Genomic DNA, 25,669 nt, shown 5'->3' with positions numbered 1-25,669 from the left:
TAACTGCCCCCCTGGTGAGCCATTGGATTGAGCAACAACACTTTATTGAGGAATTACAATATACTGTTCTTATGTGTGCTTATAAAGAATCTGGAAATATCACTCAACATCTTCTTTATTTGGAGCAGAAGTTTATATTCCAATGGCATACCTTGGCCCCCACAGGATTAAACAATGATATTGAATGGTTTCAATTATAATCAATCATGATGTCAGAAGTGATGATGTAGTAGGTAGTAAAAGGGGAGTGTATTTAAAGCGTGGCCTGCTGGGAAGTTCTTCTTGTCAGTAGTGCGTGTGTGAACAGTATGGAGTGTTTGTGCCGGTAAGTTGTAGAGAGAGTGTGTACATTGAGTATTTCAAATGTAGTGTTTATTAGTTAGCAAGCTGTGTGGTGCAGTGTTGATTTGAGTTATCTTGTAATTGTAGTACCCCTCCTGAAGAAGCCAGCGGGTGAAACCTAGGTTGGGGGTCGGTATTATGAATAAACGGAGGAGCCCGGAGCAGTTATGTGTACCATCTACACCATTCAAAGTTAAGTTGTTGTGAAATTTATGATTTTATTTTTATTTAAGTTTTATTTTCTGTTATTTAGTCTTTGTTTGGTGGAGGAGACTGTGAACAACTATGATGGTCTCCTTAACAGCTGCCCCGTGAACTTGTTTCACCGGACCTCAGCTGTGGGTCTGAGTGTTCACTTAACCACATCAGCCTTGTGTTGAAATTAGTGCTTGAAGTAAAACAAAGGTGATTAGTACAACAGTGATTTATAAGCATCACCTTGGATAAATATATTCCCTTGCTGTTTTTTGGTTATTCTGCAGACACAAATTCACAGTTTTGAGAAATGCAGAACCAAGCATCTGATCTTCTAGATCAGGGGTAACCACACTTTTTGGGCTTGCAAGCTATTTTTAAAATAACTAAGTCAAAATGATCTGCCAACAATAATTTTTTTTTTTTTTTTTTAAAGCTACCATAGCTCAGACTGAGTGCTGTAACGCATCCCTTAAGCTACAGCCCAGCCTGAGCATAGCAAAAGGAGATACAAGCCACTAACCATGAAGAAATAGTTTGTTTGGTCACAAGCAGGCCCAATCTATTAGGGTCAAAGAAGATGAACAGTTGAGAAGAAGATCTGTGTGGCCCCTTTGAATGTAGTAAGCCAAGGCATGCTTACAATCAAACATTTCTCCTGGATGAGAATAAGGCTTTGGGAATACTGGAAGCACAATAGATTAAGATGAAATTCTATGACTACTTTGGGAAGGAATTTTGGATGAGTTCTGAGAACCACTTTTGTCATGATGAAATACTGTAAAAGGCGGGTCACAAACTAACACTTGAAGTTCACTCTTTCTACGAGCAGAAGTGATGGAGATCAAGATGACTACTTTCCACGAAAGAAACTTAAGATAAGTAGATGCCATTGGTTCAAATGGTGGCTTCATCAGTGTGGAAAGGACTACATTAAGATCAAAACAATTGGAGGGCTTTTGAGTGGAGGTTTGGAGTTTGTTGAAAGGAGCAAGGAAAGCATCAATAGCACCGAGGTCACCTCTGACCAACGTAATTTTTAGTCCAGAGTTAGATAAATGTAGAAGATAGTCCAATACTGAAGGAATAAATAGAAGAGGAAGAAGCATCCAAGTCATGGAGGTTACACCACGATATAAAGCATGTCCGCTTCTGTTAATAGCATTGCTGAGTAGAAAGCTTTCTGGAAGCAGCTATGACGGCTTGTACCGAGTCAGAAAAAATAAATTCTGATGAAACTAGATGAAGAGATATCAAACTTTTATGTGCAGCGAGTGCAGATTGGGATGTAAAAGAGATTCTTGACTCTGAGTGAGTAGAGATGGAAAGATCTGCAATCGAATTGGATCCTTGGCATTCAGTCGAAGGGGGAACCAAGGTTGTCTGGGCCACCGAGGAGCTATCAGGATCATGGTGGATGACTCTTGTTTGAGCTTGACTAAAGTCTTCAGAACGAGAGGGATTGGTGAAAACGCATAGAGGAACTTGTTCGTCCAATCCAGAAGAAAAGCATCTGCTTCAAGACGATGAGAGTATTGCCTGGAGTAAAGAATGACATAGTGACCTTTACCTGCGGCTAGCCACGGGTAACCCGCAGGAACAGGGAGGAAAAAAAAAGACTTGGTTGCTGCAGGTACAGGGACAAGGCCATTCACTGTCCCATGGCGGTGTTCCCTCTAAGCTGAGCAGGAGTCCTCCACCCACAGTCTCACCAATAGAGGGTGCTGTTTTACTGTCACATTTTTCAATTGTGAGGGACAGGCAAGTTCTGCAGGACTCCAGGGAACATACCTGTCCTTAGCGACTGAAAATATTCCACCCCCTAGTGGTAGCAATGCAGCTGGAGGACACCTGCTCAGCTTAGAGGGAACAGTGGCTATCCCCACAGTAAAGAATCTGTCACATTGCTTCCCTTCCCACCCCTCCCATTCAGCAGCCCTCCTCGTAATTTTAACACTCGCTCCCTCCCAATCGCCAGCAGCAAAAAAAAAAACAACAAAAACCCAAACACACAACACATACACATCCAGGCATCTCTTCCCCTCATTGAGCCATCTTCCTCCCTTCATTCTGAGGTGTCCGGATGTGTTAACTGTTCTTACAAATCCAGTGCAACTGCCCCCAAACCTCTCCTCTGACGTGAGCCACCCAGGTGGAAACAGAAAGATTCGTCAGAGAAGTTTTGGGGCAGTCATGTGGGACTTATGAGAATGTTTGCTGTGTCCGGACACCTCAGAAACAGGAAACTCTGAAAAGCGCCTGCGAAGGTGAGGGGAAGGGAGGGAGATGGCCCAACTAGGGGAAGAGGTTGAGCAGTCGCTGGAGGGAAGTGGGGAGGGGAGCGAGAGAGGGGAGCAGTTACTGGAGGGGAGCGAGAGAAGGGAGCAGTCGCTGGAGGGAAGTGGGGAGGGGAGGAGAGAGAGGAGGGCAGTCGCTGGAGGGAAGTGGAGAGGGGAGGAAAGGGAGGGGAGCAGTCGCTGGAGGGAAGTGGGGAGAAGAGAGGGGAGCAGGCACTGGATGGGAGAGGATAGAGAGGGGAGCAGACTGGAAAGATTTGGAGAGGAGAGAGAGTGCTGTCTGGATAGAAGGCGGGGATAAAGAAAAAAAGAAACACGCTGGATTGGGGGAAGAGAATACAGTTAGGAAGAGGGTGAGGGAAAGATGTGACAAGCTGTAGGTAGACACAATGGAAGGGAAACTGAGCCCTGGAAAGTAAGAAAGTAGACAAGAGGAAGAAAACAAATTGAGAAGGAAGAGCAGAAAAAGAAGGGAAAGGGAGAGGAGAGAGAGATACCAGAGCATTGGGGGAGGGGGAGGAGAGAGGTATCTTGTTCTATTGATCACTCTCTCCTCAAAAATGGATTTCCTGTCCTATTAACCCTCTTTCTTCCTCCCCTCTTAAAGTCAATCAATTTGTACCTTTGCTTAATCTTTGTAAACCGCATAGAACTTCACGGTATTGCGGTATATAAGCTGTTATTATTATTATTATATCAGATCTGAAAGGAGGAAAAAGATGCTAAAAACTCCCTGGGGAGGGAGTGAGAGATGGAAGGGAAGACGACAAATGCCAGGCCATGGGGGGAGCGAGAAATGGAAGGGAGAGGCAGACAGTTTCTAGTAGAGGCATAGAAATAGAGCAGAAGCCTTATAGAAGAGGCAGAGAGAAGGCAAACAGTGGATGGAAGGAAGAGAATGACGAGAAGATGAGGAAAGCAGAAACCAGACAACAAAGGAAGAAAAAAAATTATATTTCTTTTTTTAGCTTTAGGATAAAGTAGTATTGTAGCTGTGTTGATAAAAATTTATAAACAAAGCCCTGCCAGGTGAGGATCTCTTCCTCTACTTCTGCAGCCAGAACTCTGATTTATAAAATGACAATTGTACAGAAAACCACATTCAACCAAAAATACTAAAAATCTATATAAGAGACCCAGTGAAGATCAAATGCATAAAGCCAGATACTATGAAATACACTTGAGTATCTTGGTGGCATTTCTGAGGGTCTAGGTCGGGGGTCGGCAACCTGCGGCTCCAGAGCCGCATGCGGCTCTTTTCCACCTTTGCTGCGGCTCCGGTAGTGTGTCAGGCAGGCATGCACCTTACAAGTCCAGCGTCGCGGCGGGAAATAGCCATGCTGAGCAGTGAGCTCAGCACATACACAGATGAAAGCCTTGCTTGCTGATTGGTCCGGCGGCGCCGTGCCGCCGGACCAATCAGCAAGCAAGGCTTTCATCTGTGTAGTGCTGAGCTCACTGCTCAGCATGGCTATTTCCCGCCGCGACGCTGGACTTGTAAGGTGCCTGAAAAAGAAATCATCCTGGCCGGGGTCGGTGTCATGCTCCGGAGATCTACAGCCTTCCTATCTCCCTCTCCCTTCTACCTGCTTCCGGCCACATCCCCTGCTCCGCGGCTCTCTTCGGCAACTCAGCAGCAGCTTCTGACGTCGGGGCCTACCCTCTGCGAGTCCCGCTTGTTTCAACTTCCTTTTTCCACAAAGGCTGGACTCGTAGAGGGAAGGCCTCGATGTCGGCAGCTTGTCTTGATCACTGCTGCTGACGAGTTGCTGAAGAGAGCCGCGGAGCAGGGGGGTGTTGCCAGGTGCAGGTAGAAGGGAGAGGGCCAGATGCAGGACTCGTGGGTGAGGGAGGAGAAGAGAGAGAGAAAGAGAGAGGGGAGGGAAACAAAAGGAAATATTTCATACTGGGCTGGGCCGGAGTGGAGGGAGGGTGGAAAGATTCTAGCTACAGGGTGCAGTAACAAAGGAAAAGGGGGGAAAGCTGAAAATGGAGATAGTGACACAAAGAAGAGAAAGGGTAAGCAGGACCTACTGAATAAGGATAGAGATACAGAGGGGACATGAAGAGAAGGTGAAATAGAGACATAGAAGTAATGCTGAAAAAGTGGGGGGGGGGGATAAAGACATTGAAAGGGCAAATGGTGAACATGGGGTAAAGACAAGGATAGAGACAAATGAAGATTCTGAAAAAGTGGTGAGATAGGGATATAGGTGAGATGGACACAAAGAAGGGTGATGCTGGAAAATAGGTGGAATGGTAATTCTGACAGACACAGAAGGGAAATGCTGGATCAAGGAGAGATGGGGCTCAGGCTGGATGGAATGAGGAGAAATGCCTTGTTGGCCCGGAACTTCCTCTCCTACGTCAGAATTGACGTCAGGGAGCGGAATGCTGGTCAGCGCAACACTTCTGCAGGGAAAGCTTGGGACGGCGGTGGCTTGGGGGCTGTTCCCCGATTGCGGTGGCAGCAAACCGAGTGGCTTGGGGGAGGGCACGGAGACAGAAAGAAGGGGGAACAGGGAGACAGAAAGAAAAAGTTGGGGGAGAGAATGGGGTCTGGAGGAGAGGAAACATACAGGAGGCTGAAAGAAAGGAAGAAAGATTGGATGCACAGTCAGAAGAAGAAAGTGCAACCAGAGACTCGTGAAATCACCAAATAGCAAAGGTAGGAAAAATGATTTTATTTTCAATTTAGTGATCCTGTATATAGCATTAAGATAAGAAACAATATATGCAGTGTTAGATTTGTTTTATAATGGTTTTGCGGCTCCAAGTTTTTTTTTCTTTTCGAAAACGGGTCCAAGTGGCTCTTTATGTCTTAAAGGTTGCAGACCCCTGGTCTAGGTGATTAATAATATATGTGAGGGGGATAAAGAGGTAGTCAGAGTTGGACTATTCTTGAAGCACCAGATACATACATATATACATACATACGATTTTATATATACAGTATATAAAAGATCGATTAAAGTGGTCAGGTTCTGAGGGATAAATAAGCCAACATGTTTCACCCAGGTTTCTTCAGGGCTACTTACTATTCCTTTATGAAGCTAATCACCCACATTGCGACCACCAAGTTGGCCCCAGGCTCCTCAGCCAATCAGGGCCTTAGACCTCTCCCCATGCATCAGATGATGCGCCGGGGCGGGGCCTAAGGCTGCTATTGGGCAGCGGGCAGCCGGAGCAACAGGAGCAAGAAAGTGCAGGCACCCCTCCTGCTCCGGAAGATGGGAGCCTGGAAGGAGCAGGAGGGACCGGGTACCCCGCCAGCTCCCAACTATTTTAAAGGTACTGGGATGTGTGGGCCGGGGGGATGAGACGACTAGGAGCAGGAGGGACTGAGCACCCCTCCTGCTCTCAACTTTTTGGTGCTGTGAGGGCCGTGCCGGGAAGGGGGTGAGGGAGAGATCGTAGCAGAGCAGGACAGGCAGGAAGGAGAGATCGGGGCCTGGGTGGGGCATCAGGCAGATCTCTCTTGCCTGCTCCCGGACTCTCACGCTCTCTGCCGCTAGTCTCCACAGTGCAGGCCCGCTTTAAAACCACGGGCTTGCACTGCAGGTTACGGCGATAGAGAGGGCAGGCAGGAGAGATCGGGGCCTGCGGGGGGTGTTGAGCAGGGCCGGCCGGTGCCCAATCTCTCTTCCCTGCTCGCTGGACTCTCCTGCTCTCTGCCGCCGTTCCCCACAGTGCAGGCCCACTTTAAAACCACAGGCTTGCACTGCAGGGAACGGCAGCAGAAAGCAGGAAAGTCCAACGAGCAGGGAAGAGAGATCTGGGCTTGGCTGAGCCCTGACAGCAGTGACAGGAGGCTGCTTCTGCTGTCACTACTGTCAGGGTGTGCGTATGAGCGGGGATCGCTCTGGCCATGGGTAGGGGGCATGTTAACAATTTGTATGCAGGCCTTTACTGAATTCGTCAGCCAGCATGCAAACGGAATCGAATCGCACATGATTTGGAGGTTTAGTGAATCTAGGCCTTAGACTTTTACAAACCTGTACATAAAATTGCTCTTATTTTACACTATACAGTGGTGCCTCACACAACGAACTTAATTGGTTCCAGGAGCAAGTTTGTTATGCGAAACGTTCGTTATGTGAAACGCGTTTTCCCATAAGAATACATGTAAAAAAAAATAATTCGTTCTGCAGCATAAAATATGCTAAGATGACATAAAAAAAGATAAATTTTTGGTTATTATTTTTATTTAGATACATCTAAAAACATAATTGTTTTTTAAAACAACACACATTTTTTAAATTTAAAGACAGACTAAGTAGAGTCTAATTTTACAGTGAGAGAGGGCAGAGTCTCAGCGGCAAAAACTGGGACTTAACTGTTCATTTTTTTTTTTTTTCTACCGTGTTTCCCCGATGATAAGGCAGGGCCATCAAATAAGACAGCCCCCCCTTTTTAGAAAAAAATGTAAAATAAGGCACCCCCCCGCAAATAAGCCACCCACCGATACCTGCGCTTACCCGAATCGGGTGGTACGGTGGGTGACTCCGTGTGGTCCCTGGCACCCCCGACACGATCGGGGCAAGAGGGAGCTCAAGCCCTCTTGCCCCCCCGACTCCCCGACACGATCGGGGCAAGAGGGAGCCCAAGCCCTCTTGCCCCCCGACTCCCCGACACGATCGGGGCAAGAGGGAGCCCAAGCCTTCTTGCCCCCCCGACTCCCCGACACGATCGGGGCAAGAGGGAGCCCAAGCCCCCCTGCCCCCCCCGACTCCCCGACACGATCGGGGCAAGAGGGAGCCCAAGCCCTCTTGCCCCCCCCGACTCCCCGACACGATCGGGGCAAGAGGGAGCCCAAGCCCTCTTGCCCCCCCCGACTCCCCGACACGATCGGGGCAAGAGGGAGCCCAAGCCCTCTCGCCCCGCCGATTCCCCAACTCCCCGACACGATCGGGCCAGGAGGGAGCCCAAGTCCTCCTGGCCACGGCGACCCCCTAACCCCACCCTGCACTACATTACGGGCAGGAGGGATCCCAGGCCCTCCTGCCCTCGACGCAAACCCCCCTCCCCCCAACGACCGCCCCCCCCAAGAACCTCCGACCGCCCCCCCAGCCGACCCGCGACCCCCCTGGCCGACCCCCACGACACCCCCAACCCCCTTCCCCGTACCTTTCTGTAGTTGGCCGGACAGACGGGAGCCAAACCCGCCTGTCCGGCAGGCAGCCAACGACGGAATGAGGCCGGATTGGCCCATCCGTCCCAAAGCTCCGCCTACTGGTGGGGCCTAAGGCGCCTGGGCCAATCAGAATAGGCCCGGGAGCCTTAGGTCCCTCCTGGGGGCAGGGCCTGAGGCACATGGTCGGGTTGGGCCCATGTGCCTCAGGCCCCGCCCCCAGGAGGGACCTAAGGCTCCCGGGCCTATTCTGATTGGCCCAGGCGCCTTAGGCCCCACCAGTAGGCGGAGCTTTGGGACAGATGGGCCAATCCGGCCTCATTCCGTCGTTGGCTGCCTGCCGGACAGGCAGGTTTGGCTCCCGTCTGTCCGGCCTACTACAGAAAGGTACGGGGAAGGGGGTTGGGGGTGTCGTGGGGGTCGGCCAGGGGGGTCGCGGGTCGGCTGGGGGGCGGTCGGAGGTTCTTGGGGGGGGCGGTCGTTGGGGGGGGGGGGGGTTTGCGTCGAGGGCGGGAGGGCCTGGGATCCCTCCTGCCCGTAATGTAGTGCAGGGTGGGGTTAGGGGGTCGCCGTGGCCAGGAGGACTTGGGCTCCCTCCTGGCCCGATCGTGTCGGGGAGTCGGGGGGGCAAGAGGGCTTGGGCTCCCTCTTGCCCCGATCGTGTCGGGGAGTCGGGGGGGCAAGAGGGCTTGAGCTCCCTCTTGCCCCGATCGTGTCGGGGAGTCGGGGGGGCAAGAGGGCTTGGGCTCCCTCTTGCCCCGATCGTGTCGGGGAGTCGGGGGGGCAAGAGGGCTTGAGCTCCCTCTTGCCCCGATCGTGTCGGGGAGTCGGGGGGCAAGAGGGAGCCAGGCGGAGAGAGGGCAGTTAAGCGCAGTGCCTGCGCGGAAGGATGCAGCTCGGGCGACTTCGTTGTGTGAAACGAAGTTCGTTGTACGAATCAAGACATAAAGTTCGTTGTGCGCAGCGTTCGCTGTGCGAGGCGTCCGTTATGCGAGGCACCACTGTACATACATTTGATTCCTTTTCCTGTCTAATAGAAGATTGGGATAAATAAATACATGGGCAACGCCGGGTGATCAGCTAGTAGGAATATGAAACTGAGACATGGTAGTACAATCTATCAAATTATATCTAAGCCACTGAGACCAAGAAGAACCAAACCTAATAAAATTAGCTACCTCATGGTTATCTTAGCACTTCAGGTTACAGACTCTAAAACTAACGTCAACATGAGTTCAAATAATCTCACACAACCCAGCAGCAATAAACAGCCCCTAAGAGCTTACCGACTTGCCCGCAGAAATTGCACAATGATGATAAACCAGTTGAAATTGCACAAAGTTGGAAACAAACAACAAAACTGAGAAGAACTGCACTACCTTGAAAGTAGCCTGCTCAAATCATGTTCTGTAAGGCGAGCAAAATCCCAGCCCTGGTTGACCTCCAAGATCTGATACTTACGGTTCCTATGTTCAATCTGTGGAAGGTCACAAGCTAAAATCCCGCACTCATGCCGACTTTGTACACTTCAATTTTCTGCTTACCTCCTTCCGATCAGCCCTTTCGCTTGCGAAACAAATACTACCAAACACCTTTTTTGTAAAATAAGGTATGGAATTTACATACTCCTGCTCCTCCCACTCGGCGAGAACCGGTCGTCCCAAATTGCTAACCTCCAACACTGCCTCTCCGACATGAAAACTTGGATGTCTAACAACAAACTTCAACTGAACGCCTCTAAAACCAAACTCTTATGGATCGGGAAAAAAAGCACCAAATACATACGTCCTACACTAGCATGGGACTCCACTCTACTAACGGCAACAGATCAGGTACGCAGCCTAGGAGTAACCTTAAACGGACACATATCCCAAGTAGTCTTCACCTCCTTCTACTACCTTCGCCAATGAGAAGGATCAAACCCTACATCTCCACACCAGACCTCGCCCAACTCCTCTACGCATATGTCCTCTCCAGAATGGATTACTGTAACTCCCTATTTAATGGACTAACCAAAAATAATCTCAAACGCCTCCAACGGGTCCAAAACGCAGCTCTCCGCCTCCTACACAACCTCAACTACCATGATCCCATCTCCCCAGCACTCCGCGCTGAACACGCTCCCAATTAGCCAGTGCTATGCTTTCAAGGCCCTGGCAATAGCGCATAAAATAATTTATACCACCACCCCCTCCTACATAAAATCCAAGCTTCCCATCTACACCCCCACTTGCACCCTCCGCTCAAAATCGGAGATACACCTATGCATTCCCCCGGAAGGTCCCTCCTCTCAGAAACTGCCCGCAAACGATCCTACAGCCACTTCATTCCACATCTCTGGAACCAACTCCCCCCTCAACTCAGACTACAGAACTCATTATTGACATTCCGTAAAATGGTAAAGACCCTCCTCTTCAACTAAAGGTCACCCTCAGTCTACACCCCCCCTTAAGCCCCACCTCTCGCTTCTCTCTCCTGTCTATCTCCTCCCTAAATCTCAGTATAGTCCTCTCTTAGTCTGTACTCTGATAAATTGGATCTAAACTCAAATAACTTGTATTTAAACTAAACTACTTATACTTAAACTCTACTCTTAATTTGCTCTATACTCTCTGTATTTAAACTACTGCACAATCTTGTATGTCCAAACACTTAAACCTATTGTATATCTTATATGTCTAATTACACTCCATTGTGTATGTTCACTTGTAGACCGTTCTGAGCTACTGGGAGGAGGGGATAAAAATCTAAATAAATAAATAAAATAAATATTTGGATATAGTGATATAGCAAAGATCACTTTACTATTTTATTGTTTGTAATGGTGATGGAATGTGTAGTGTTTATGTATGTATTTGCTGTTACCTGCCTTGCAAAAGGCCAGATACAAATAAACTACTACCTATGCCTGCTTGATCGATTCTCTCAGATCAACCCTCACCATCTTCTTCACACAGCTCTCTCTACTCAAAGTACTCTTAACTTAAGGGTTTCTCCTCCATTTTCTCCCCAGTCTATAGCCAAGTACTTCCATGACAATGTTTGTAAGCTTAACCTCGAGTTCTCAACCACATCGCTTCCACCTCTCACTCCTCTCATCCACTCTACTGATGCTCCATCGACTCCTGTTGCATTTTCTTCTTCCTTCTCTGAAATCACAGAAGAGGAAACCATACATCTTCTTGCCTCCTCTGAACTACCTGATCCTCTGATCACATCCCCCACCCAGTTACTGACTACATCTCTCCTACTGTCATCCCCTCTATCTACCATATCCTCAACTGTTCGCTCTCCACTGCAACAGTGCCCGACGCCTTCAAACAAGCTGTAAGTTATGCTGCTTCTCTAAATACCTTCAATGGACCCTACTTGCCCCATTGCCCTCCTCTTCTTATGCAAGCTACTTAAACGTGCTGTTGTCTTGACTTTCATCTTGAGCTATCCTTGACACGCTTCAATCTGGTTTTCGTCTTCTTCATGCTACAGAAACTGCCCTTACTAGAGTCTTCAATAACCTGCTCTTGGCCAAATCCAAAGGCCTCTACTCTGTCTTCATCCTCTATGTCGTTGCCAAAATTCAGCCTTACCTCTCAGAGCACACTGCCAAGACCCTCATCTCTGCTCATCACCTCTCACCTGGACTACTGCAACTTGCCTCTCACAGGTCTTCTGCTAAGTCATCTCGCTCCCCTTCAATCTGTGCAGAATTCTGCTGCATATCTCATTTTGACAGGGTAATTATGCTCATGTTACTCATCTCAAGTTGCTTCATTGGCTCCTCATCTATTTCCTCATTCAGTGCAAATTCCTCTTATTGACTTACAAACGCTGCAGCTCCTCAGTGTCTTTCTTCTCTTATCCCTCCCTACACTCTGCCCCAACAACTAACTTCCTTCGGTCAGGCAAGTCTCTCTTGAAAGTACCCTTCTCCTCTATGACCAACACCATCCCTTCTACTTTGCTGCATCATATGTCTGGAACAACCTGCCTAACTGGGTATGTCAGGCTCCCTCTCTGACCGTATTCAAATCCAGACGACTAAATTGTAAAGCGCCCATTTCTGCTGGTCCTCATCCCTCTACAGCAGCGGTCTCAAACACGCGGCCCGCATGTGGCTCTCCAGGTTTTATTTGCGGCCCACAGTCTGGAGGCAATCATTCTCTTCCTTTTGGAGCAGCAGCCAGCTCGTTCGTTCAAAGTCGTGGGTTGGCGGCTCCTTGCGCTATCCACTCCTGCATCAGAAGCCTCTCTGATGTCACAACATCAGAGAGGCTTCAGACGCAGGCACGGATCTCGCAAGGAGCCACCACCCGCGGCTTTGAAAGAACGAGCCGGCCAGACATGCTGCTGCTCCAGTGGCGTACCAAGGGGGGGGGGCGCGGTCCACTGTTCTCCCTAGAGGGCAGCTTGCGGCTCGTCTAGAGCAGTGGTGCCCAACCTGCTTCCCTTCCCTTCTTACTGCTGCCATCGGGGATCAGGCTGGCACCGTGTTCTTTGATCTCCCTGATTCTCTTCCCTGTGGGGCCGACCAACTCTCGCGGCCTGACGTCAAGTCTGACGTCGAGAGGACGTTCTGGCTAGCCAATCGCTGCCTGGCTGCCCGGAACGTCCTTTCCGACGTTAGAATTGACGTCGGGCAGCGAGAGTTGGTCGGCCCCGTGCAGAAGAGAAGCAGGGAGATCTCGGCCTGTTCCCAATAGCGGCAACGGCAGCAGCCTATTCCGCGGCGGCGGTGACATAGGGGAGGGCAGGAAGGAAGGAAGAAAGAAGGTGGGGTGGGGACAGGGAGCCAGAAAAAAAAAAGCAAAAAAATGGGGCACGGAAGGAAGAAAGAAAGAAGGAGGGGGGACAGGGAACCAGAAACAAAGCAAAAAATGGGACACGGAATCAGAGAAAGACATAGAGAAAGAAAGAAAAAGTTGGGGGAGGGAATGAGGTCTGGAGGAGAGGAAGCATACAGGAGGCTGAAAGAAGGGAAGAAGTATTGGATGCACAGTCAGAAGAATAAAGTGCAACCAGAGACTGATGAAATTACCAAACAAAGGTAGGAAAATGCTTTTATTTTCAATTTAGTGATTGAAATGTGCCAGTTTTGAGAAAGAAAAGATATTGAACTTTAAATGTGAGTGCTGCAGGAAAAAAAATAGAGTACTTGGAGGGCAGCAGAAAAAATAGTTAATGTCTTATTAAAGAAATGACAATTTTGCTTGAGGTAATTATAGTTTATATATCTTTCCTTTTAACTGTTAAAGGAAAGTTTTATAAACTATAAAGAGTTTTACCTCATGCAAAATTGTCATTTCTTTAATAAGACATTAACTATTTTTTCTACGGCCCTCCAAGTACCTACAAATCCAAAATGTGGCCCTGCAAAGAGTTTGAGACCACTGCTCTACAGTCTCCCATTCTATCCCCATCTAACTCCTTATCCTTTTGTCCTATCCTAATTAGATTATAAGGTATTTCAGGCAGGAACTGTCTCTTCCATGTTTAACATACAGCGCTGCGTGTGTCCTGTGGAGCTATAGAAATAATTTATAACTAGTCAAACGAACGGATATTTAAGAACACATCTACTACAGAACGTGCCTTGTACCCTTACATCTTCCCTAATAGTGGGGGAAAAAACGAGCATTAGCAAACCCCCAAGCCCCAGATCGTAGGCGCGCCGGCACTATCAGTGGCAGAGCCGCTACTCGGCCCCGGCAACCCACGCGCGCTGCAACTGACCCCGATTCAGAAACCGTAAACAATGGGGCTTCGAGAACATTAGCCGTAGCAAAAAGCAAACAGCCTCCCAACACTAAACAAGCATTTTACCATTTTGGCTGCGCACTGCTTCCCCAGAACTGCGCTCTCCAAATACAGCTAAAGGCCCCTCAAACGCAGCCATCTTCGCTCAACGGAGAGAAAAAGAACAACGTGCGCGCCCCACACGTCCTGCCACGCAAATCAACACGCAATCAAGCTTTACACTGCGAACCAATCCAAGCAGAGGTGAAGGTTCGTCGTTCAACGCAACTCTGTGACCTGGGCGGTTCCTCCCTCTATGTCTACGAAAACTTCTAGAGAAAAACGGCAGAGGCGTGCAGGGTTGCGCTCGCCGAATTTTCCAGACGGTTCAGTTCTAGGGAGAATTTTAGGGTGCTCGCGATACTTGCTGATTGTCGCGTGTAGAAGCTGTCAGTATGATTGGTGAGAAAATACATGGCCAGTTAGGATTTCTTTTGCTCATTCACGTGTGGGTCAGGGAAACATTTGAGTGTAAAATTTAGTTTTTAGATTGTATTATACAGGCAGGTTTGTGCTTGTCTTTTAGTTCTTATCATGTGTGAGTATTCTTCAGACAAAAAATGGGTGCCCTGATTCCACCCCTATAAGTACGGGTTGATTACCATATAACAGTGAAAAAAACCCTCATGCTGTTCACCCCAAGCCTCTTGCTATTTCTAATGTTTCACACTTTTCCAGCTGTTGCTATGGTTCCTCCAAGCATATATCTCAACAGTTCACCCTTTCCTTATACTGTACTCAGAACTAAACTGATCTAGTGGTAGAGTCAGTGGCGTACCTAGCATATGTGACACCCGGGGCCCATCATTTTTTGACCCCCCCCTCCCCCCCATCTATATGAAAAGCAAGATTTTTAGTAACAATCCACACGTCACACAAGAGTGTACCTTGGAAAAGGCAGCATCTTTATGCAGTGAACCAGTACATCAATACACCCATTGTCAAACTAAACAAGCCAGACTAGTACAGATCAATCCTAACAGAAAACCATGTCTTTTCGAACACAGAAAACACATTTGCCTAGTATGTAATCACAAACTAACCCCTCCAGCCCTTTTACAAAACTAGCGTGGTTTTTAGACACAGTGGTAACAGCTCAGATGCCAACGCTAAAAAACGCTCTACAGTTTTGTAAATGGGGAGATAGAATAAAAATACGTAGACAAAGGTTAAACTGAAACACCAAGAAGCTGGACTCTGCATACAATGCAACACCACAGAAACAGCGATGCATCTCCCCTAAAGCAATAAATAAATATTATTTTTTTTCTACCTTGTCTTCTCTGGTTTCTGTTTCCTCATCTTCTTGTCACTTTCTTCCTTTCATCCACTGTCTGCCCTCTCTCTGCCCCTTCTACATGGCATCTTCTCTCCTATTCCCCTTCCAGAAACTTTATGCCTCCCCTTTCCATCTCTCCCTTCACCCCCATTGGTCTGGCATCCATCTTCTTCCCTTCCCTCCTCCAATGGTTTGGCATCTCTCTCCTCTCCTTCCCTCTCTCACACCCCCATGGTCTGTCATTTCACTCCCTTTCCCCACTTCCATCAGCATCTACCCCCTTTCTTTCCCTCCAACCCAATTCCATGCAGTATCTTTCCCTCTTATGTCTCTTTCCCCTTTCCGTGCACACCAATTTCATCAGCATCTGCCCCCTTTCTCTCTCTCCACCATGCTTCCATACCACCCTGACCCCCTTTCTCACCCTCCACACCCTTCCATATCACCCTGACCCCCTTTTTCTCCTTCCACCACCCTGCTATGCTCCTTTCTCTCAACATCCAAATCAGCAAGGTCCCGCAATGACTGCTTCTGCTGCCTCTGCTCCGGAAGAGGTAAGTGACGTTGGAGGGGGGTGGGCTGGCAGATGTAGGGAGTTGTGGCAAGGTCCCCCAATGACTACGGCTGCCGGTCCACCCCCCTCCGACGTCCAGAGCAGAGGTGGTAGACGCAGGCATCGTGGGACCTTCCTGCACTTTAGCCAACTGCTCTGGAATAAGTACAGCAGCCACGCTGAGGTGCCGTTTAGAGCAGCGTGGGAGGTTCTGGACCCAGCCGGCTGTGCCTGGGGTGGACCACTCCCCCCTTGGTACGCCACTGGGTAGAGTCTCTGTGTCCATACCCAAAGTTTGTGATATCAAATCCCAGCAGGTCACTTAGCCCTCCACTTTGAACAAGGAACCACAAAAATATAATACATAAATCCCATTCCCTCTCTCTGTTACTCCTAAGTAACCTCTCTATCCCATTCCCTCTCCCTATTACTCCTAAGTAACCTCTCTACCACAACTATCCTCCTTACCTGCAACTTTACAACAGTGTTTCTCAACTTCAAGCCAATAACCCCATAGGTCTTAACATATCAACCCGAGTATCCCCCAGACTCTGCCCCGACCCCACCCCCATAATAATAGTACTAATTCTAATGCAATTTCTTCCATCCATTTTTTCATATATAGTACACACAATATAAGCTTATTAATGCATAATGGTAACCACAAAATAAAAAACACAACACACTGTATGCATAGAAAATGTTAATTATTTATATTTGAGGGGTTTCAAAGAGGTCAAGGCAGATGACTTTAAAATATACAATGTCACCTCAGTAACAACTAAAGAAAAATATAGTGCAAAATGTAGAGAGCAGATATAAATTCTCAAAACGGACACATTTCTATCACTAAAATTAAAATAAAATCATTTTCTTACCTTTGTTGTCTGGTGATTTCATTAGTCTCTGGTTGCACTTCCTTCTGACTGTGCATCCAATATTTCTTTCTTTCTGCCTCCTGCATTTTTCCTCTTCTCCGGACCTCATTCTCTTCTCCAGCCAACATCACTCTCTGTCCCTCCATGAGTCCAACTTTTCTTTCTCTCTCCTCCACCCCTATTGGCAACATGTCTCCCTCTCACTGTCTGTTTTGAGAGATCTAGGCATCTCTCCCACCCCTTCTATTGCCACATCCAACATTTCTCCCTCTCTCATCCCCTGGATTATGTGCAGCATTTTTCACTACTGCCCACCAGCCCCATGGCCATTTCTCCTTTTATCACCCCTCTCCAGCACAATGCCACATCTCTCCCTCCATCACTATGTCCAACATGTTCACCAAGTGCCTAGTGGTAGTAGCAACAACCTTACATATCCAAAGGTTTCAAGTGTTTCCATATCTGGACAATTGGCTGATAAAAGCTACATCCCTCAAGCAATGCACTCGGCAACACAAATGACAATATCTTTTCTCTAGCTTCTTGGGTTCAAAGTCAGCTTCCCCAAGTTGCAACTTCAACCCTCTCAAGTGCTGCAATTAATAGGAGCCCTCGACACCACTCTTCTAAGGGCTTTTCTACCTCACCAAAGACAAGACACTTTATTTCATCTTTGCAATCATGTCTCCACTATACAAACCATCTCAGCAAGACAGATGATGCGACTCATAGGTCACATGGCATCCATAGTTCAAGTTACCCCCTTCACACGACTTCATCTCAGATCAGCGCAATAGATCCTAGCATCTCAATGGTCTCAAGCTCTTGATCCGTTATCCCGACAGATCTGTCATCTCACATTACATTATATTACATTAGTGAATTTTATTCCGCCATTACCTTGTGGTTCAAGGTAGATTACATAAGAGGTTATCTGAACAATTCCAGAAGATATTACATAGGTTACCTCTTCGCTAATCTCTTCAGTGGTGGATGAATCGAACAAATCTCTCCAGGGGTTTGTTGTTTCACATCCCCCTACATCAGAGAGTTCTCACCACGGATGTGTCATGTATGCTTGGGAAACCCACCTGGATGGTCTCAGGACACAAGGTTGGAGGCCTGCTCAAGAAAAAAAACATTCCACAACAACCTGTTAGAGCTGCGTGCAATTCAAAATGCTCTAAAAACCTTTCCAAAGTGTCTTCCCAAACAAGTCCTTTTTATTCTAACAGACAATCAAGTAGCTCTCTTCCTCTGTGTCAAGAAGCCAAGCACATTTGGAAATGGGCAATTGCTCAAAACATATTTCTCAAAGCCATATATGTACAAGGGAAACAGAATGCTCTAGGCAACAAGCTCAGCAGATTTTTTCAGCCGCACACGTGGACTCTCAATTCCAAAGTCTTGCACCACGTCTTCTCATTATCAAGTTTCAAGTTTATTTAAGAGCTTTTTAAACCGCTTACTCAAATTTTTAAGCGGTATACAGTGTAAAATTGCGTAAAGACATATTAAAACATATAAAAACAGGGGAAAACTGGATAAAATCCATGGAACATATTAATACAACTTTGAACAGACTATGGTAGGTAAGTGGGGAGGAACTACAATCAATAAAAAGAAAAGTGCACTATAAAAGGAAAGTACAGTAGGTTAGGGTAAAAACAACATTTAATTGATTATAATTTTTAAAATTATAAAGTATTGTCCTTAACAGGACAGTTATTATCTAAATGCATCCTGGAACAGAAATGTTTTTAATTATGGGGGACTACTCAGATAGACCTGTTTGCATCTCCCCTCAACAACAATAAATTGCCTCAATTCTGCTTTAGAAGCAGATACATTTCTTCTGGATTGGACGAACAAGTTCCTCTGCATTTCTGCCAGTCCCTCTCGTTGTCAAGACCTTAGTCAAGCTCATGCGCAAATCAGCTTGGTACCTCTTAGTTGTCTTCAGCAGATTTTAATCTTTCTGACTCAGTACAAGCCTTTATAGCTGCTTCAAGAAAACCTTCTACTCAACAATGCTATCAACAGAAGTAGACACATTTCAATTCATGCTGTACTCTCCATGACTAAGATGCTTTCTCCTCTTCCTTCAGTGCTAGACTAACTTCTCCATTTATCCAATTCTGGTCTTAAGACTACTTTGGTCAGAATTCAGAGAGGGAGAAATTTCCTCAGTGCTATTAGTGCTTTCCGTGCTCCTGTTAACAACAAACTTCTGGCCACTCATCCACTTGTTTCCCAGTTTATGAGAGGCCTTTTCAACCCCAAACCTTTGCTTAAGCTGCCTCCACTTATCTGGATCTTAATGTAAGAACATAAGAATAGCCTTACTGGGTCAGACCAATAGTCCATCAAGCCCAGTAGCCCATTCTCATGGTGGCCAATCCAGGTCACTAGTACCTAGCAAAAAAACAAGGAATAGCAACATTCCATGCTACCGATCCAGAGCAAGCAGTGGCTTCTCCCATGTCTTTCTCAATAATAGACTATGGAGGGGTACAGATAAGAGTTGACGTAGGATGTAGAGATAGGAGTAGAGATAGGTTATAGAAATAGTCAAGGACCACTGCTTAGGCAATGGGCCTGATGGGCCGCCGCGGGAGCGGACCGCTGAGCGATATGAACCTCTGGTCTGCCTCAGCGGAGGCAACTTCTTATGTTCTTATGATTTTTTCTCCAAGAAATTGTCTAAACCTTTCTTAAAACCAGCTACACTATCCTCTCTTACCACAATCTCTGATAATGCATTCCAGAGCTTAACTATTATCTGAGTGAAAACAAATTTTCTCCTATTGGTTTAAAAAGTATTTCCCTGTAACTTAATTGAGTCCCTTAGTCTTTGTAATTTTTGATGGAGTGAAAAATCAGTTCACTTGTACCTGTTCTACTCCACTCAGGATTTTGTAGACTTCAATCATATCTCCTCTCAGCCGTCTCTTTTCCAAGCTGAGGAGCCCTAACCTTTTTAGTCTTTCCTCATACGAGAGGAGTTCCATCCCCTTTATCATCTTGGTTACTCTTTTTTGAACCTTTTCTAGTGCCGCTATATCTTTCTTGAGATAAGGAGACCAGGATTGAGCACAGTACTCCAGATGAGGTCGCACCATGGAGCGATACAGGGGCATTATAACATTCTTAGTCTTGTTAACCATTTAAAATAATTCCTAGCATCTTGTATGTTTTTTTGGCTGCCGCCACACATTGGGCAAAAGGTTTCATCATATTGTCTACAGATCCTTTTCTTGGGCTCTAACCCCCAAGGTGGATTCTAGCATCCGGTAACTGTGATTTGGGTTATTCTTCCCAAAGTGCATCACTTTGCATTTGTCCACATTAAATTTCATGTGCCACCTGGACGTCCAGTCTTCCAATTTCCTAAGGTCTGCCTGTAATTTTTCACAATCTGCATGCATTTTAACAACTTTGAACAGTTTAGTGTCACCTCAAATTTAATAGAGAATGAAAAGGTGACTGTTACCCCCAGCTAGCCCACCAGAACGGGGGGAGGGGGGGAAATTAACTGATTCCTGCGGGTATGGGGACAAGTCCATTCACCGCCCCATGGAGCAGTGCATGGCCTTGTCCCCGCAGTAAAGGATCTGCAGCAAGTTGCCTCCCTTCTCACCCCTCTGGGTCAGCAGTCCCCCTTGCGATCACGTGTCCAGCAGCCCTCCTCGTGATAGTGGGTGCAGTAGCAGCCCCCCATTGTGAGTCCAGCAACCACCCTCCCTCCCTATCGTAAGTCTAACAGTTCCCCAACTTTACACTCAATGTGTGCGCTGCCGTCACTGCCGGGGATTCCATTTATAAACAGGAAGCCGATGGAGATATGACATCTGGGTAAGCCATGTGCAGCATGCAAGAGACGTTGCATGCATCCCTTCAAACAAGTATGGCTGAAGGCAGGAAGGAGCAGCCCACCTGGAAAGAGGACTGTTGAATAACTGGAATCCCCGGCTGACCCGGAACGCTTCCATCCAATGTCAGCTCTGACATCGGAGGGAAGCCTGGGTTGACTTTGGCGGAGGGGGGCATGCCCAGCTGGATGGCCCTGAAAGGAACAAGAGAGAGAGGGGATAACATGGGAGAAAGGAAGGGGGGAGGAGCATGTTGGGAATTGAGAATAGTGCAAAACACTGCAGTTCGCTTGATCTTCGGATTGAGGAAAAACGACCACATCAGCCCTTACTACAGAAGGTTGCACTGGTTGCCAATGAAGATACGAATAATGTTCAAGTTTGCCTGTACTTGTTTCAAGCAGATCTGGGGACTAGCGCCTTCTTACCTACTACCACATTTTGTACTACACAACCCCACACGACCAACCAGAAACCGTAACATATTTACATACCCAAAGATCACAGGCTACAAATACAAATCTTTTTTGGACAGGTCCTTCATGTTCCAAGCAAATAAACAGCAGTCCTGGCTGGGTAATTACATAAATGGAGCCAGGCTGACCTACGGCTTGACAAATTGATCTCCTAAATAGAAGCCTCACTACTTACAAAGTTATTTTTTTTTCCCTCTGTCAATTCCTGTGTAATATGTTGTTCCCTCATTTTCTGCATTTTGCTGATTGTCCAGCATTATTCCTTGGGTTGCATACATGAGACCTAAATTACATACTTAAGATTCATATTTTCCTTATAACTATTTCTTGTTAATAAGTTGTACCCTCACTACTTGCATTCTGTAATTCGCTGACTGTCCAGTTTTATACTGTAATTCGATTTATTCAGTATTTCGCTTTATTCTGTAATCCGCTTTATTCTGTAACTCACTTCATTCTGTAATTCGCTTCATTCTGCAATTCACCTTATTGTCCAGCTCTTTTCTAAAATTCACAGATTGTCCAGCTTTATTCCTTGGGTTGTATACAAGAGACCTATACTACATACTTAAGATTCATATTTTCCTTTTACCTATTTCTTATGTAATAAGTTGTACCCTCACTTCCTGCATTCTGTAATTCGCTGATTGTCCAGCCTTCTTCGCTGTGAACCACCTAGAAGTCATTCGACTGTGGCGGTATAGAAGAATAAAGTTATTATTATTATGATAGGGCATGAATTTGGGACAAAGGTTGGAAGGCAGGGTGGAGCGGACGAACTCGGGACACAGAAGGAAGGGAGGGGGCATTAACTTGGGACACAAGGTAGGGAGGGAAGAATTGTTAGGCATGAGTATGTGAGTGAGAGGGAAAGAGATGGTGCACATGGGGAAAGGAAGAAAGAGGGAAATTATTGGGCATAGAGAAAAGAGTGAATTAGAGATACATGGGGAAGAGGATGAGAGGGAGAAATGTTGGATATGGGGGTAGAGAGGGCACAGAGGGACAAATTGAAGGGGGGATGCAAGGGGGAGGAATGTTGGACATTGTGATGGAGGGAGAGGTGTGGCATGGTACTGGAGAGGGGTGATAGAAGGAGAAATGGGTATGGGGCTTGTGGGCAATGGTAAAAAATGCTGCCATGATTCGGGGGATGAGAGAGGGATAAATGTTGGATGTGACAGTAGAGGGATTGGGAGAGATGCACCCTGGGCCCTAAGAAAGCAAACAGAATGTTAGGAATTATCAGGAAAGGAATGGAAACCAAAGATGAAAATGTTATAGTGCCCTTGTATCACTCTTATGGTTTGGTTCCACCTCGAATACTGTGTGCAATTCTGATCACCGTATCTCAAAAAAGATGTAGCGAAATTAAGAAAGGTACAGAGAGGGGCTGCTTAAGTACCCTGAGGGAGCAGAGACCGGCAAGCAGGCACCCCTGCTAGCCACCATCTGACATCAGTCAGCATCGGGAGGGGAGGTCCTCTCTCCCGATTTAAAAATCTTCAAGCCGCGGTACATGGCCTGCGGTTGCGAGTCCAAAGGGGCGTGGCCAAAGGGGTAGGACATGGCCCTTTTGAGCCCCTTTGGAGCAATAAGTAAGGAGAGACGAATAATAAATGGGAAAAAGGAAGGTGAAGGTTATACCATCATCCACAGGAACGGGCCCGATGGATCGTCATATATGTTCTGTTACTGTAGCGCCTTTGGGAGGTAACACTGATTTGTACTCTCAGTCTGCTTTGCTCTCTTCTGGTGAACCATCACCTCCACTTCAACCAATCTTAAAATTACTTGGAGAAACAGATCCTACTCCTAGAGAAGGAGAGAAATCGATTTCTCCCCAATTAACTGATATGGATTTGACATCAACACCATTGGGGAAATCTGGAACTGATTTAACTCCTGTCCAAATTCCAGTAACTCCTGCTAATGAGTCTTCTGTTGACAAACTTATTACCTTACAGGATGTTTGGACAGTAGTAAATTGAATAGAAAATTCCTTGCAGGGGACATTTGTGAAACTTTGTCAGTTCTCAACTGAAATTACTAACAAAGTAACTGAGCAAGAAGCTCAATTAGCTTTAGTGGAAAAAACGGGGTTGATAAAGTAGACTCATCTGTCTCTCTGTTTCAAGCATGCTTGACATCTAATATGAAAGATAATTCTGAAATACATATGCAGATGGAGAAAATTGAGAACATAAGAATTGCCATCTCTGGATCAGACCCTGGGTCCATCCAGTCCGGTGATCCGCACACACGGAGGCCCCACCAGGTGTTTCCTGGCATAGTTTTAGTCCCCATATCACTGTATGCTTCTCAAGGGAGATGTGCATCTAATTTACCCTTACCCGTATCACTCTATGCCACTCTTAAGGAGATGTGCATCTAGTTTACCCTTAAATCCTAGAATAGTGGATTCTGCAATTACTTCCTCTGGGATGCCATGAGATCTAGGAACCTCCATTTTCTAAATTTTCCTATATCTCATTTTCTTTCTCCTTTGGAGTTACTGAAAATGTATTTGAAAGATATTCTTCACTGTGTTCAGGTGGATGGATTTTCTCCTGATAATCTATATTACATTTCCAGAAACACCAAGGCAGTAGTAGAAGAAAGAGGTGTGGATCAATTGGTATCACCAGATAGTTTGAACATTTCCCAGTTTTTGGAGTTTTCCAAAGACTATATAGCAAAAAGAGCAACGTTGTTAGTAACATTGAAATCTGAAATGGAAAAGCAAGATATCCTTAAACTTTATTTTATAAATAAACAAGCCCTATTCTGTGGTCAGAAATTAAATGTGTTGATCCGTCTCAGTTGGAAAGTTTCCTACAGGATAAATCTAACCCCCTGTTTTACGAAGCTGTGCTAGCGGCTGCCGCGCGGCAACGGCCCTGAAGCCCTTGAAATCTCTATGGGCTTCGGGGCCGCTACCACAGCATAGCCACTAGTGCAGCTTCGTAAAACAGGCCCTAAATTAGATAAATTACTTGAGATTATTGCAGAAGTTGATAAGTGACAAAGAAAAGGAAAATAAATATATTGCCTGCTTGTCTGAAGTTACAATTCAAATTACCTTTATATATGTGATCTTTCAGGTGAAGTTATAGTCCCAATGATGTGAGCTTGAAATTGAAAAGTTTATTTTCTTTATTGTAATAATTTCTTTTTACATTTGTGTGTATTCCTAGTTTTATTTGTTGTAACAAATTAATAATATGTATGTATATATATAAAAAAGAAAGGTACAGAGAGGGGTGACAAAAATAATAAAAGTGTTGGGATGACTTCCCTATGGGTTGGATACTGTTGGAAACAGGATGCTGGGCTTGATGGACCTTCGGTCTGTTCCAGTATGGCAATTCTTATGTTCAATTAGTCCCCATTCAGTCTTTGGAATACCTGGGAGTTTTCTTCAACACTGCGAAGGCTGAGTGTTTCTACCAGAGGCATTGAAACGGACCTGGTCCGGTTCTGATCCCAGTACCTCCTGGCCCATAATCTGCCGTCTCTCAGATATCTGGAGACAGTCTCTTTAGAATGAATGTGCATGCAATTGCTTTGTATTCCAAAGAGATGTCCATTTATTATGAGTGCTGCATTCATATTTATCTTTAGTCCAATACCAGTGTATTAGTTATTAATTCTAACACCAACCCTACTTCAATGGTGATAAAGGGAAAGCAATACTAGGTTGGTATGTTCAAAAGTGAATGGTTTATCTGAAATACCTCAGCCCCACCACTCCACCGCTATGTTTGGTTCAAAACAGCGGGAGATTTACGTGGCACCTCATCATAGGTATTAAATTATCTAAACGCTGTGATAATTATACAATGTTAATATCTTTTTTGTGAACTAATATATTATTTTATGTGGTGTATATACTTAACTTTTAACCACACAGCTGGACCTGGGAGTCTGACCCGACATGTTTCGCACAAACAGTGCTGTCTCAAGGGTCTCCCTATATGAAAAATAAAACAAAGCCTTAGGGAACCGGCAGTAAAGTCCTACCCTACATACCTCCCCCCCATACAAATCAGTTTAAAGATCACTTTATCAAAAATGCTTACCGAGGCCGCCGATGTCATCCGACTCACAAGTGCAATTTCTGTGAAAGATGGCGCCGGCATTCTCAGGCTGCTTTTAAATACAAACCCGATGATGGCCACTCCCCCCGGTAATCCCATTGGGTCATTCATCCACCAATCAACGTAACCCAGTCAATCTCTCCATTCAGTCCCCCTGGCTCTACTGTGTCCAAAGTGAAAATCAGTCTTTGTTCTGCCTCATTCAGCCTCCGTAAATCCTTCCCACCGTCCCTCCCCGTATGCCCATGTGAATTGGTATATATAGGCAGGACCAATCGTAAGATTAGAACTAGACTTACTGAACATAAATCGCGTATCATTAATAATGTTATTCAGGCACCTTTAGTTTCCCACTGGCGGAGGCATAACCATGGGGTTGACCAAATTAGGTGGCGAGTAATTAGGAAGATTACGGGGAGGGACGGTGGGAAGGATTTACGGAGGCTGAATGAGGCAGAACAAAGACTGATTTTCACTTTGGACACAGTAGAGCCAGGGGGACTGAATGGAGAGATTGACTGGGTTACGTTGATTGGTGGATGAATGACCCAATGGGATTTCCGGGGGGAGTGGCCATCATCGGATTTGTATTTAAAAGCAGCCTGAGAATGCCGGCGCCATCTTTCACAGAAGTTGCACTTGTGAGTCGGATGACATCGGTGGCCTCGGTAAGCGTTTTTGATAAAGTGATCTTTAAACTGATTTGTATGGGGGGGAGGTATGTAGGGTAGGACTTTACTGCCGGTTCCCTAA

The 25,669-nt window shown here is 46.3% G+C and overlaps 1 protein-coding gene across 1 annotated transcript in view; it reads right to left on the bottom strand.

The window, feature by feature from the left end:
• TCP1 (t-complex 1) overlaps nucleotides 1-13,957 on the bottom strand; it is a 176,731-nt gene extending 162,774 nt beyond the window's left edge. Inside the window, exon 1 of the mRNA XM_033939260.1 lies at nucleotides 13,786-13,957. Coding sequence (XP_033795151.1) covers nucleotides 13,786-13,858 — 73 coding nt within the window. The 5' untranslated portion in view covers nucleotides 13,859-13,957. The remainder of the gene's footprint in view (nucleotides 1-13,785) is intronic.
• Between the last annotated feature and the right edge of the window lie 11,712 nt (nucleotides 13,958-25,669).

The sequence above is a fragment of the Geotrypetes seraphini genome, chromosome 3, assembly GCF_902459505.1.
Source record: "Geotrypetes seraphini chromosome 3, aGeoSer1.1, whole genome shotgun sequence".
In the NCBI taxonomy this organism is placed as follows: domain Eukaryota; kingdom Metazoa; phylum Chordata; class Amphibia; order Gymnophiona; family Dermophiidae; genus Geotrypetes; species Geotrypetes seraphini.
The sequence above is the reverse complement of the archived record's forward strand: the minus strand, read 5'-3'. Positions and strand labels throughout refer to the sequence as shown.